The sequence below is a fragment of the Musa acuminata genome, chromosome BXJ2-3, assembly GCF_036884655.1.
Source record: "Musa acuminata AAA Group cultivar baxijiao chromosome BXJ2-3, Cavendish_Baxijiao_AAA, whole genome shotgun sequence".
Lineage (NCBI taxonomy): Eukaryota > Viridiplantae > Streptophyta > Magnoliopsida > Zingiberales > Musaceae > Musa > Musa acuminata.
In genome coordinates this window covers 8655987-8668889 of record NC_088340.1, presented here as the reverse complement: position 1 = coordinate 8668889, position 12903 = coordinate 8655987, and the positions used below count along the sequence as shown (strand labels likewise).

The 12903-nt window shown below is 50.0% G+C and overlaps 3 protein-coding genes across 3 annotated transcripts; all 3 read right to left on the bottom strand.

Annotated features, from left to right (window-relative positions):
* Positions 1–1725: 1725 nt before the first annotated feature.
* LOC103977895 (transcription factor bHLH130) lies at positions 1726–4105 on the bottom strand. Its single transcript, XM_009393548.3, has 5 exons — positions 3108–4105; positions 2467–2795; positions 2302–2367; positions 2153–2221; positions 1726–2045 (listed from the first exon to the last, which is right to left on the bottom strand). The coding sequence occupies exons 1-5, from the start codon at positions 3673–3675 to the stop codon at positions 1989–1991; spliced, it is 1089 nt and encodes a 362-aa protein (XP_009391823.2). The 5' UTR covers positions 3676–4105; the 3' UTR covers positions 1726–1988.
* A 2683-nt stretch (positions 4106–6788) lies between these two features.
* On the bottom strand, positions 6789–9542 carry LOC135607232 (receptor protein kinase-like protein ZAR1). The gene is made up of 2 exons (XM_065098890.1): positions 7985–9542; positions 6789–7905 (listed from the first exon to the last, which is right to left on the bottom strand). The coding sequence occupies exons 1-2, from the start codon at positions 9363–9365 to the stop codon at positions 7304–7306; spliced, it is 1983 nt and encodes a 660-aa protein (XP_064954962.1). The 5' UTR covers positions 9366–9542; the 3' UTR covers positions 6789–7303.
* Positions 9543–10673: 1131 nt separating this feature from the next.
* Positions 10674–12691, bottom strand: LOC135607231 (polygalacturonase ADPG2-like). Its single transcript, XM_065098889.1, has 3 exons — positions 12070–12691; positions 11389–11720; positions 10674–11320 (listed from the first exon to the last, which is right to left on the bottom strand). Exons 1-3 carry the CDS (start codon positions 12606–12608, stop codon positions 10839–10841), a joined length of 1353 nt encoding a protein of 450 aa, XP_064954961.1. The 5' UTR covers positions 12609–12691; the 3' UTR covers positions 10674–10838.
* Between the last annotated feature and the right edge of the window lie 212 nt (positions 12692–12903).

The window sequence follows — 12903 nt, the reverse complement described above, 5'->3', positions numbered from 1 at the left end:
ATGGTTTAGGCATTTCTTCACAGCTTTTATTTGTGGGTCAACTACACAATACTTGTTGAATTATTATTCTAAGCTTTATGAATTTGAAGGCACTGCGCAATGTTCGCTTACTTTTCAGCTTAGGTTGAAAGTGAAGTAGTCTCTGGAAGCTTTACAAGAATCAAAAATGGCTGCAACAAACATGCAAAGAAGTATGCTCGTATTCCCATTGATGTGCTTCCATTACTTGACATCATACTTCCTCCAAAGTATCTGTTTGCAGCCCAAGTGTTTTCGTCAAAGCGTAATTTAGCTCCAGAAGCCTACCGTGCTACATATAATACTCCCTGTTGACTGCCAAAGGCTGAGTTCATGGACTTTCTTCTTCCTCATGGGAGCTTCATCGGAACTTTACATGGAAACTAGGAAGGATGTCTCGAGTGATGGAAGCCGACATTGTTTGTCAGTGATCACTACCCGGTTGATGTCTTCTAGTACTTTTTCCTTTCGAGCGACTTCGTCAAGATTGGCTGTGCTTGTGCTAGCGCAACATGCAATTTTCTGTAGCATCACACTCGCCTTCAAAAGCTTAACTCGGGAAGTTGACTTACATGCGCAAGTCACAGACAAGTCAAACATTTCTTCGTGGAACCCTATCTACTGAATCTGTTACTGGATTAACGTGGCACCATTTTGTATTGATTTCCCACTCCACTCTCACTCTTAATGTAGGAAATAGTTGAGAAAATTGTTTTCTGTGTCGCATCGACTCTTCTTTTCATGTCTCTTCTTTGTTGTTGTCAGATATTATGACGAGGGCGCCTCTTCTTTTCATTGTCTGTTCCTTGAAGGCCTTTATTTTGTTCTAAATGAGAATAGCAGAGTCCAATTGTGGGAGTTCAAGACTTCCTTGGATTCAATAGCATGACTGCAAATCCCAGTGAATTGGATGAGCATTTTGTGTTTCGCCGATGTGATGAAGCTCTTGCAACCTACTGCAAGAGGCCTAAATTGGTCTGACCGCAGGAGCTCTCTCTGTAACATGTTTCTCATGCTTGGATGGGCAATGGCCTGCTTGAAGGCAATGGATACGTACCACCTTTATCTCTTCGATTTGGCGATAATCATGTGAATCTTCCGGCGACACTTGACAGCTACCATCGCCGCTTTGTGCTTCCCTTCCATGTCGCTGATGTTTATTGGTATTGACCATTGGACGTCGCTCCTGCCGTGTAAACTTCTCTATCACTATATCTACCCTCCACATTTAACCCAAGCAAGAGGCGGATATCTCTGTCTCTGTCTCTCTCTCTCGCGATACTTCTGCCCTCGAATAAAGGAAACAGATCGAGATTTCAGCTTCTTCACAGGCGGAGTCTAAAAGGTGCGATCTTTGATGCTGTGCCGAGACACAAAGTGAGTTGACTTTGGATGGTGAGGCGAAGAAGAAGGAACGTATTACCATGACGTGGTCATCACTCCCACCGACAGTGAGAGTTAAAAAGAAGGTTGCTTTTCGCCTTTCTTCTTCCAGGAGCTATCGCCTCGTTGGTTCCAGCTGCTCTCTACCTTTCTTCTCCCTCTTCATCCTCACAGTTCATCTTCCTCTCGAGAAAAGGGAACTCTGTTTTCTGATTCAAGATTGAGTTGCATATATATGACACTTCTTTTGGCATAACCATCTAAAGAAGAATGGGATTAAGACTTGGCGTGGATGATGCACGGACCATTCATGGCCAATCTAAATTACCATAAGCAATGTAAGAGCGTTGTTGATTTCTTGAGATCAAAAGTTGTGTTTACCATCTAATCGATCATCCTTGGTAAAATCTTCTTGGTTGAAAGAAACAGGAATACATAAAGACGAAGCACGTATATGATGTCTTAAGCAACATGGCTATGCTACGGCGGGCCTTCCTCCACCAGTAAAAAGCTTATTCCAATTCTAATTCAGATATCGTCACCTACATTTCTGTCTGTCTTGAGCAATCTGGAACTCGTGAGCTCAGCTAAGACTGCTGCTTGCTCCGTGAACAGGTGCAGCTCGCCCGGCCTTCGGTTAATGCCTTGAAACAGAGTCCACAACGCAAAAATAAAGATATCAAAAGCAATCTTAAGGACGGACGTGAACTGAAGATATCACGAGACCAGCATGGTTCATTTATTACAATACCTTGACTTGTTTCTGGAGATCGTGGATGTAGTCAACTGCCAAATCTAGCATGTCGGCAGTGTTGGTTTGCTGCAAAATAGGAGTTTTGATAGACCATCCATGCAATTCTCAGAGTGGTGCGGTCGAATTCTATTACAAGCGAGAATTACCTTGTCCATGTTAGGAACCAATTCCTGTAGTTTTCTTATTCTCTCACTGATCTTAGTCCTCCTCACCTGACAAAATCCATGCTCGATAGCTAAGCATCATCATGCCCATCGAAGCTTAGGGATGGAGTAAACTACTAACTAGTAAGGAGGAAGGAGAGTAATAACCCTCTCGGCGATGCTCCGCGGGTGGGTGGCGCAACCCCGTTTAGCTCTGGTCCTGCACGGGACTGCATCCTGAAACTGTAGAAAATTCTCGACAGCGGCCATCTCCGACGAGGTCTTGGGCAGGCTGAGCTGATGTCTGAGACCCGACACATGCTTCATCATCATCCCTCCATTCTGTACCTCCTCGCTCCCCAACTCGGGGATCTTAGACATCAGGGAGTTTTGCCTCGGTAGGAAGCTCATCTGATCCTTGAGCCTGTTTGCGGCGTCTCCCATGGGAAGGAGATCCCCATTTCCGAAACCATCCAATCCCATCATCTTACCATAACCTACACACACATCGAACGAATAACAATTTAGTCCAATAATCCAATTCTCCGCTGTTTTCCTCGGCCAACATTATATCGACCGCCTGTTCCCACTTCCCCGTAAAAGAAGGCGTTCACTGATTTCTATTTTGCTTCTCATCCAACGGCATGTACGTGGTAAAGTACAACAAGTGAAACGCTGAAAAGCTCCAACGTTTCACAACAGTCATCCTGTTGCTATAGAATCAGTAATAGTCCGCAAACAAGAACTGTGTCAATCGAGATGAATCTATAGTTGTCTAGTCCAAAAGGAGAAGAGGAAGAGATTATTACCAGCATCCACGTCCATGGGAGAAAAAAGACCGGCGGGAGAGCTGCTCTGCCGAGTGAGATTGGTGGAGTTCCTGCCGGCTCCGTTCTCGATTCGCTGCATCTCCGTCGCCATCGATCCCACCGCCCGATGTGAGATCTCTGCCAAGCTATGATTCGGCATGTTGTGCATCTGCAGCTGCTGCTGACAGTGATGGTACATCGTCGGCAGAGCAGAGGAGTAAGCAGGCCTCTGCTGAGAGCTGACCATCTCGGAAGAGGGCACAGGTGGCGGTTGCCGGAACTGAGGGCTCCTCTGGCAACCGACCGTGCCGCCCTTGTTCTCGGTCTCGGCGCTCAACAGCGTGGCTCGGAGGGAGTTCTCGCAGGGCTCTTCAAACAGAGAGCTCGGGGCCGAACGGTAACGGAGGAGGCCCGGGTTCATCTGTTGACGGTGGTGATGGTGTGGGTGGCCGCGGAAGAGTTCGGACGCAGCGTCCTCCTCCCGGTGGCCGCCAAAGGGCACGGTGGGCGCGTGGGGGAGGTTTAGGCCCTTCGACGACGAGGAGGAGGCCAAGGGAGAACCGTACATCACTTCCTTCGTTTATCCTCCTCTTCTCGCCTCTAAATCACTCCTCTTTCTTTCTTCTTGAGCTGCTCTGCCTCAAAAGAATCTATATTTTAATTCCTTCACCAAAACTTTTAAGAAGATCCGAAGCTGTAGCTCCTTAACACGAACAGATTGGAAACAAAATCTCAAGCTTCCGCCATATCGCCATCGAAGAAACTCCGGAAAGAGGAAGGAAAAAGACCTTGTTTGGGGCTCCAAATCCTCCAAAAGCAGAGACGAATTCCCCGAGTGTCAATACACAACTGCAGTCTCCGAAATCCTGGGCAGCTCGTCATCTACGAATCGATGAAACGTGGTCAGAACACAAAATTTTCTACCACAAATCTCTGAAATTGACCCTCCCCCTTTTAAATTCATACATATTTTCTCCACGGATTTCTTCTCACGACCGTCAACTAATCAAAGTTTGGCCTCCGCCGCTGCATATATACAGTTTGAGTGACTAAATTGCCCTCCACAACATAACATTCTCCAGAAAAATCTACACTAGATCACTGTTCGAGGTATTCACGGATACTTCTTGGCGTCCCCAAATCCGTACCCAAAGAGCCTCTCACCTCCCACGTGGATCTCTCACCGCCCTTTGCACTCCTGTGGGACCCACTAAAAGAGGTGGGTTCCTCTGCCAAGTGCAACGGATGCGGAGAAAGCTTGCGGGAACGGAATTTGAGGCGTTCATTATTTGCTATTATTATTACTGCTAATTTGGGGTCCCGTTAATTTGATTGTGCATGAGAGAGGGCGGAAGTTTGACTTTTTTGGTCGTTTGTTTTAAAGCATGGAGGATCTCTGACCGTCCGTTCATGATTGGAAGGATGGGATCGGTCGAGGGAAGCGATACGCACCGTCCTTTTTGAGTGCGGCCGTACGCCACAAGTGGAACCCACACGGCACCCAGCCACCCCCTACTCATCGGATGATTGATGATTGAAGGAGGCGGGGGCGTGGGGCAATTTTTATGTGTTGAGATGAGACATCAACAGGCTGCCGATGCACACAAAAATGAACATAAACAACGATGTCAATTCTATCCATCGTTTTGTTCGGACCTCCTCCGAATGACGATGTTTGTGTCGAGCGATCCCACTTCGGGAACGACGAAACAGATAAGAGTTCACGTTTTTGTCAAGCTGTGCCCCATTTCATGGAATCTTCACGCTTTACCCTCCTCACTCTTTGATTGACGATTTGATCTGTTCCTTCCTCTTTTTGTATTCTCTTGATTTGACTCGTCATGTGCCTTCTTTGGCTACTCGATCAGAGAAAGGATAAGATAGAATTTAGTCGAACAATGGTTCGATAAGTGAATGAAAACCTTAGCTCTTTCGGGTTATGGAGGAAGAAAGAAGCCAGCCTGGGTTTTTTGTTCATCGACTGTCCCCTGTATGGATATTTCCATCGATCTACTTCTTCAGAGGAGAAGACGGTACGAGCAGCAGATCATTATTTTGGAAACTATTATTCCCTGGAATAATGTCATCTAAAGCTTCTCGTGTTTCTTTCATGTGTTCCCTCGCTTTGCAGAGCTAAAAATTGCACATCAACTGAATTCTATTGTCGTCTCCTAAGAGAAACTATGCACTTTCCGAAACGTGATCTGCCATTTCTCGTGCTCAAAATTGCAGATGGAGAGATGATAGATTTCATCAGAATCGGTGCCGGTGATCTTTTCCAGCGACATGGAAGAGAAAACCTGTAGCTTCATCCACATATATGATGTTATAATTCGCGAATTCGACGAACTTACGTGTCTGCTTGGATAATCTAATAAGCCTCACCTAACTCCGTCCGTTGCCTCCGAATTAGTCAAACTAGGATGGAGATGAGACGATCAACATAGGAGCAAGGAAGGCTAACAATGCCCTCGATCGCATTTGGGGTCTCCTCAATCACTCACGTCCGTAGTATCAAAGTAGAGAGATTGATTTCAACGCCTCATGGCATGGGAACGGCCGAGTCGCTTTTGACTAAGTTTTTTATGTTCTGACAAACGGACCTTTGATTTCTTGCAAAGCAGATTGATTGCTGACCGACCCTCTTTAGGTGTGGTGAAATGTGAGTTGCATCCTTTTTTTTATTGTTTGTGCGTGACGATCCCGTTGACATTTCTTTTGTTGGCTACGGTGGTGAGACAACTGATAGGGTCAACTCTCGATCAGAAGGTTGAGAGCAGTGGTGTTGTTGCCGTGAACTCTCCGGACGTGGTGGAAATATTGTTTGATTGCTGAAATGGATTCGGCAGAAGACATCCGCAAGCGCCTCTGCTCCAATTAATTCCTAAGCTGTCGTCAAGATATTGACCTTGGAATCGACCTCCATCGATGCCAAGAATCTGTAACTTGAAAGAATTCTTGTGGCAGATGGGATTGGAGTACGATGCCCTCGTCCATGGAGATCTTGGTAGCATATCCTCCTCCTCAGATGCTAATGCTTTTAATTGTTCCTTGTTTCCTATGTTCCGCTATATAATTCCAATACATGCTCGCATCAACATCTGAGAGATCAGAGTACATCTCACCAGTAGTCGTGGTCCATCCACCATGCAAATTCAAGTCATTATGGATCTACAAGCATGGATTTAGCAGGAAATGAATGCAAGGGGACCAACACAATTCATTTCCAGGCCTGCTTGCATTACGCCTGTGAGGTGCGTCAGATGACTGCTGCTATTTAATGAACTGATTAATACTGACTGCATCTTTTATGCAGCATATTTCCCCATTAAAATTGCTCTAAAAGAGAGAGAAAGTGCATCAAGAGAACTAAACATCACTCGGCCCAGTTAAGGAAGTCCCGATAGGAAGGGAAGCCCAATGTAGCTGGTGAATTCTCAAGGAACGACCACATAGCACCCTGCATATTTTTGTGTCTCATCATTCACCAACTATGCTATGCACAATGGCTTTACTTTCCTGCTGTCCCCATTCATCTTCACCACCACCGTGCTATGAACATGGCAACCAAGTCACCACCATGTGCTGAGATGCACTCTTCAGCCTTAGTAGTAGCAATAGCTTTGTCGAAAAGACAAGCTTCTTTTCAGTGACGCAGATACGTTTTCTGATTCTGCTGTGTTATATATAATAGCATGCACTCAATTGCATTTTTCTCTTAAAGAAGGCAAAACAAGAAAAATGATAATTAACGTTTTTAAACCCACCAGTGTCTCTTACAAGAGAGAGAAAGAGAATATCACAGAATCCAGAGTTGGGCAGTCGGCAGAGAACAGCATCAGCTTGCACTCCGGAGACGGACAAACGTACACGGGCCAAAGCTGGAGTGCTGCCATCACTAATAATAACAACAAATTTACCTCCTTCAGTGGCAAAAACTGGTCCGCCAGTAACACCATTACCACCACCACCACCACCAACGCCCAAATTTACCTTCTTTCAGAGTGGCAAAAACTGGTCCGACAGTAACACCATTACTACCACCAACGCCGCCCCACCCCCCAAATAACGTGCAATTTGGGTAGAACAAGAAGCCCTTCCTCTCTGCTCTAATCTAAATAAAAATATTACCTACTCATGCATAGAGAAAGGTACAGCAGTTCGAGACACAAACAAAACGCACCGGGCGGTCCGGGTCACCGAGTCGCGCCGATCCGGTCCAAGCTCTCGGCCACGGTCCGCATCCGGGGCCGGAGCTCCGGGTCGGCCTCGGTGCACCCGAGGGCGACGTGGAACACGGCGAGCACCTCCCGCTTGGCGTGCACCTCGTGCAGCAGCGCCGGGTCCACCACCTCCGATAGCGGCCGCTCCTCCTTGAACGCCCCCCGCACCCACGCCTCCAGATCTGCGTCCGCCGGTCGGCCCGTCACCACCTCCAGCGCCACCACCCCGAACGCGAACACGTCCCCTCTCTGCGTCGATGATGCCGAAGACGCCCCCGGTCCTCGCGCCTCCGGGGCCAGGTACCCGTTCCCCGCCCTGGGCACCGCCAACTTCTTCGACGCCGAGTGGGCCAGCTTCTGGTGAGACCCGGAGGAGACGAGACGAGCGAGGCCATAGCCGGAGATGTGCGACCGGAAGTCGTCGTCAAGGAGGATCTTGGACGACGTGATGTCCCCGTGGGCGTGCTTCCGGGGGCTGAACTCGTGCAGGTAAGCTAGCCCGCGCGCAACCCCTTGAAGTATGTTCAGCCTCGTCGCCCACGGAAGCGTCGAAGCCGTCGGATTTTGAGGTCCACCTGCAGTTCACGACATTTGATGAATGATCGACGGTAGGCATAGTAATTAAGATAACGGTACACAGATTTGGAAGTTGACCGTGGAGGGCGGCGTGCAGCGTGCCGTTGGGAATGTAGTCGTAGATAAGTAGGCGCTCGTCCGGGGCGTAGTAGTAGGCGAGCAGGCGGACCACATTGGGATGCTTCGCCCGCCCGATTGTGATCGCCTCCGACTCAAACGCTCGGCGCCGCCGCCACTCGTCGCCTGCTCCGGCCCCGGGATCGTCGTCGTCGTCTGCCTCGCTGAGGCGACGCACCGCAACGGAGGAGGCCCCCCGGTTCACGACCACCTTGTACACGATCCCGCTCCGGCTCTTCCCCACCACGTACGCCGACGCCCGGAGCAGCTCCTCCAGCTCCATCCCAAACCCCTCGTCCACCGCCGCGTAAATTTCCGACGCGTGCCCTTCCCTACGCTCCTCAGCTCGCGAGCCCCCCACCGCAGAGCTACCGTAGCCGGGCGAGGAGCCTATCTCGATCTTGGAGGCCTTGCCCTCCCCGGCGGCGCTCCGCCGACGGAAGTGCCACTGAAGGAGGAGGATCGAGGCGATGGAAGCCAGCACAACACCGGCGAGGATGGGGATCGTGCTCGCCGACCTCCTCCGCTTTTCCGCATCGATTGGACGAGGGGTAGCATCGCTGGGGTTCAGACTGATGTTAGGGTTCGGCTGGGGGATCTTGGGGTCTTGCCTCGGGGTCGTGCACGGGTTCTTCAGAGGAAAGCCGCAGAGGTCTGGGTTCTCGGCGAAGGCGGTGGGTCCCTGGCTGAGGAGGGGCCCAACCTGCGGGATCTCGCCGGAGAGGTTATTCTGCCGGAGGTCTAGACTCACGTCGACCGGAATGTCGCCGAACGCCGCCGGAATCGGACCACAGAGCAGGTTGCAGGAAAGGTTCAGCACGCCGGAGAGGTGCGGAAGGGTGGCGATGGCCGGGGGCAGGAGCCCGCTAAGGATGTTCGAGGAGAGGTCGAGGTGAGCGAGGGACGTCAGCTGACCGAGCTCGGGCGGGATGGGACCGGAGAGGTTGTTGCGTGAGAGGTCAAGCTCGGCGAGGCCGCCGAGGGCAGCGAGGGCGGCGGGGATTGGACCAGAGAGGCGATTGCCGGGGAGGGCGAGCGACTCGAGGGCGGACAGGAGGGAGAGCTCGGAGGGGAGGTAGCCGGCGAGGGCGCGATCGGGGAGGGAAAGGGCGACGACGCGGTCAAGGCGGCAGGTGATGCCGGTCCAGGAGCAGGGGCTGGCGTCGGAGTCGAGCCAGCTGGCGAGGGCACCGGTAGGGTCGACTGAGACGGCGGACTTGAGAGCGAGGAGGGCGAGGCCATCGGTGGTCAGTGCCGCAGCAGAGGAGAAGAGGAGGAGGAGGAGGAGGAGGAGCACAACAGCCTCCGCCCTGGCCTCTCTTCCAGGTTGCTTCGACATCATTCCCTCGGGCTTTGGTTACAACCTGGCCATTGACGCCGCAAGGCGTTGCAGAGGCTGAGAGGGAAAGGGGTAGGTTTAGTGGGATGGGGAGTGAGGGTTCTGATGGAATGTCGAGAATGGACATGATCGAACGGAGTGTGTCGTCGGCTGAGCCGCCGAGGGGTGAGATGGTAAAAAAACAGGAAAGGCCATTTGAAATGATGTGGTAAAGGAGCGCATCGGGGAGGGAGCGAAGCGAAAGCTTTTTGTCCACTACTCACGCCTCTTGTCGCTTTACTGGTAATGGTACCACAGGCAGCTACTCTGCTGCTTTAGTGCCCGCCAAGCCAAAATTAAAAATGAGCTTCCTTCCGTCCGGCGTACTGCGCCGTAGTTAATTCACTTGATCCGATCTCATTTTGTCTCGTCGAGCATAAACGTTAGCCCAGTTGGAAGTTCGAGTTTCGGTTTGTCAAGACGTGTGGCGGAGGCTTCGGGCCTTCGTCTTGTCTTCGTCCCGTTGGAAGACCCAATTACGTGAGTTGGTGACCGGCTCACGAGATAGTCCGATTTCGAAGGTTGCTTCTGTTTTATTAGGAATCAGGGTTTTAGTTACCGGACATTGGTCGGATCCGGATCCGGATCCGGATCCGGTCAAGGTTGCAGAAGAAGGATCTAGCGGATCATGTTATGGCAGGCCCATGGACCTCCATAGTCAATGGATGAGCAGAGGTCAGATGATGATAATGGGATTGCGATGCCATCTTACTAATTGGGATGGGATAATGATAATGGGATTACGATGCATCTTAGATCTTAGATTGGATGATCTACATGCGATCATCGCATGGACGGGTTCTGGCCATGTGCGATCGATCGTCGCATGGGCACTGTGATGCCCGCGTATGCCTGCTGCGTTGCGCTACCCAGCACAATTTTACCATCAACAGATTCGTAGCAAGGTCGATCATAAGCGAAAAAGGGATCAATCATGCATCGTAAACAAAATAATAGATCTACTATATTTAATCTGAAAAACCTAAGTTTTGATACCAATTGCAAGCTAAAAACTGTAATATGCTATATTAAGTACGAAAATAATCTTTATGCCTGGATTAAAATCAAATACTTAGATCTAATTTAACGATGCGTATCTTTTGATGTATTTGTTTAAAGATCTATGTCATCTGTTTAAAGATTTATGTTTGATCTACAAGGCACCATCTTTAATCTAAGATCGCTGTCAATTTGCAAAGAGGAACTATCCTTTCTTCTCTCTTCTTATTATTTCACAGGACCAGATGTGCGTCTGTGCATGCCCTTAGAGTATATAGACAAAAGTCTAAGATAAGTTATATTATATATCTTACATAATAGATCTCCCTGTGTTCTTTCTTTTTTATTGTTTCCATCTCTACTTCTTATATGAGCATTCAGAAGAGTAATAATCTATTGTGCTCCATGCCGGAACGATGAACGATGACCAATAAATTGCTAACAGATCTCAGAGGCCCATTCCTTGAAAGATAGTTTGTTTACGGTGGAAGGTGTGATCGAAAGAGGATTATTCCACCCTTTGACGTTGCTCCGATGCCACCTCATCTTCACATTCTCCATCTCCAGTCCTGAGATGTGCTCCAACGTCATCCCCGCCGTCTGGTGCTTCACCATGCCCCTGCACCCCGGCCGGTAATCGTACAAGTTACCGGGATATTTCGTCTTCCGTTTGTACGTCAGATTGATATCTTTGAACTTGAGGTTGCTGATGAGTCCTCCCGGTGAACCCGATAAGAACACTCCGTTCTCCGACACGGCTGAGATGTTCATGAAGAGAACGTCTGAAATGGATCCGGTCTTAGAACCCGGATCTCTCGGGCAGGTTGTGATATAAATTGGCTCTGCTCTTCCCCACCATGATGGATCGTAGTATTTCGTGCTTATTCTGATGTTGGAGAACACGACGTCACTCACATTGCCTGCGTAGATCATCACTGTTGTTACTGCCAAAAACAAAGCATAGGCAAGCATACGAAAGAAGAAGTACCTCCATCTCGAATCTGCATTGCGAGTCCTCTATGCGAATCCACGATGGTGATGTTGTGGAACAACAATCTCCGGAAGTCAAACCAGCTCGCGCTTCCAAGCTTGATCGCAGATGACTTGGTCCGAATCCAGCAGTCCGTGACTATTAAGTTGTGCACAGGTCCCGTGGAGGACTTGGGACATATGGCATCGTCCCCTGTGTCGATATGGCAATTCGTGATGAAGGTGTTGTTGGAGTCCTCGATATCGATCCCGTCGTTGTTGGGCGAGTCGAAGTCTCCATAAATCGAGATATTACGGATAAATGTGTGATCGCACCTCACCAAATGTAAACTGCAGAAGAGAAAGATGCCATCACTTCAATTTCCCTGTCCTAGTAAGTTTAATTGCGTCATGATCTACAAGGTATTAATTCCTCATAAGAAATGAGATCGAATATCAATTGTTTTGAACGAATTAAATGAATAAAATAGAGAACAAATGCCCATTGACAGCTATTTTGGGCACATTCAGCCCACATGAAATGGGCCAAACGCTCCTAAAAACTGAGGGAAGCATTAACCCAACCCAAATTAACGTTGGTCAGAAAAATTCAGCTTCGAGGGTGGACTGAGATAGGGTGTTTATGTACTTCAATACTAAGGAAAGCGAGAGAGAGAGAGAGTGGGAGAGCGAAACGCACCACCAGTAGGCGGTCTGGTTGAGGGTGACGTCAGAGACGACGACATCGACGGAGTCGATGAAGCCGACAAGGCGCGGGCGGCACTCGTCGCCGCGGCACGATCCGGTGGCGTTCCAGCTCACCATCACATTCTTCCGCGGGTCCCGCCGCACCACGAACGCCTCGCCCTGCCCGTTGATCTCCCCGCCGCCGGTGATCCCCACTCGCTGCACCCCCTCCGCCACCACTACATACCATCGCGCCGGGTCGGCCGGGTAGTCGCACTGCCGCCTCCCTCCGAGGATCCGCGCCCCGGCCTCCACCTCCAGCACCACACCTGTTCGAAGCCATACCGTGGCGGTCAGGTAGTCCCCGCCCGCGGGGAACCGCACGCGCCCGCCCCCCGCCCCTGCGCACGCGTCGATCGCCGCCTGGATCGCCACCGTGTCGTAGCACCTGCCGTCGCCCACGGCTCCGTGATCGGTAACGGAGATGATGGTGGCTCCGCCATGATCAGCGGCGGCGAAATAGAGGAGGAGGAGGAAGAGCGGAGTCCACATCGGGGATAAGATTGTGGGATATTTTGGCCGAAACTACCTCATCTTCCTCTTTCTTAAGAGATTGGCTCGCTATGCGTCTGTTTTAATTTAGGTAATGTTTTGACCATGGCCTTTCGTATGGAACGGGATTCGTAATTTGATATTTGGGGGAAAGGGAAGGAGAAGGTGATCGGAGCCGTTGGTTATGGATGCGTTCGTCTTAGACGGTTGATTGAGAAGCAATAGGGCGTCAAAGGGATGTCACAGCAAGTCGGTTCCCCATGGATTGTTTACCCTACTTTTCTACCCTTCCCTC

Coding starts and splice junctions, on each gene's coding strand:
- LOC103977895 (XM_009393548.3), bottom strand. CDS start 3,675: ATGTACGGTTCTCCCTTGGCCTCCTCCTCGTCGTCGAAGGGCCTAAAC. Junction 2,796..3,107: donor TCCCATGGACGTGGATGCTG/GTAATAATCTCT, acceptor ATGTGTGTGTAG/GTTATGGTAAGATGATGGGA. Junction 2,368..2,466: donor CGCGGAGCATCGCCGAGAGG/GTTATTACTCTC, acceptor GGATTTTGTCAG/GTGAGGAGGACTAAGATCAG.
- LOC135607232 (XM_065098890.1), bottom strand. CDS start 9,365: ATGATGTCGAAGCAACCTGGAAGAGAGGCCAGGGCGGAGGCTGTTGTG. Junction 7,906..7,984: donor GCTGCACGCCGCCCTCCACG/GTCAACTTCCAA, acceptor CGTGAACTGCAG/GTGGACCTCAAAATCCGACG.
- LOC135607231 (XM_065098889.1), bottom strand. CDS start 12,608: ATGTGGACTCCGCTCTTCCTCCTCCTCCTCTATTTCGCCGCCGCTGAT. Junction 11,721..12,069: donor AACCAGACCGCCTACTGGTG/GTGCGTTTCGCT, acceptor TCTCTTCTGCAG/TTTACATTTGGTGAGGTGCG. Junction 11,321..11,388: donor AATGCAGATTCGAGATGGAG/GTACTTCTTCTT, acceptor TGATCTACGCAG/GCAATGTGAGTGACGTCGTG.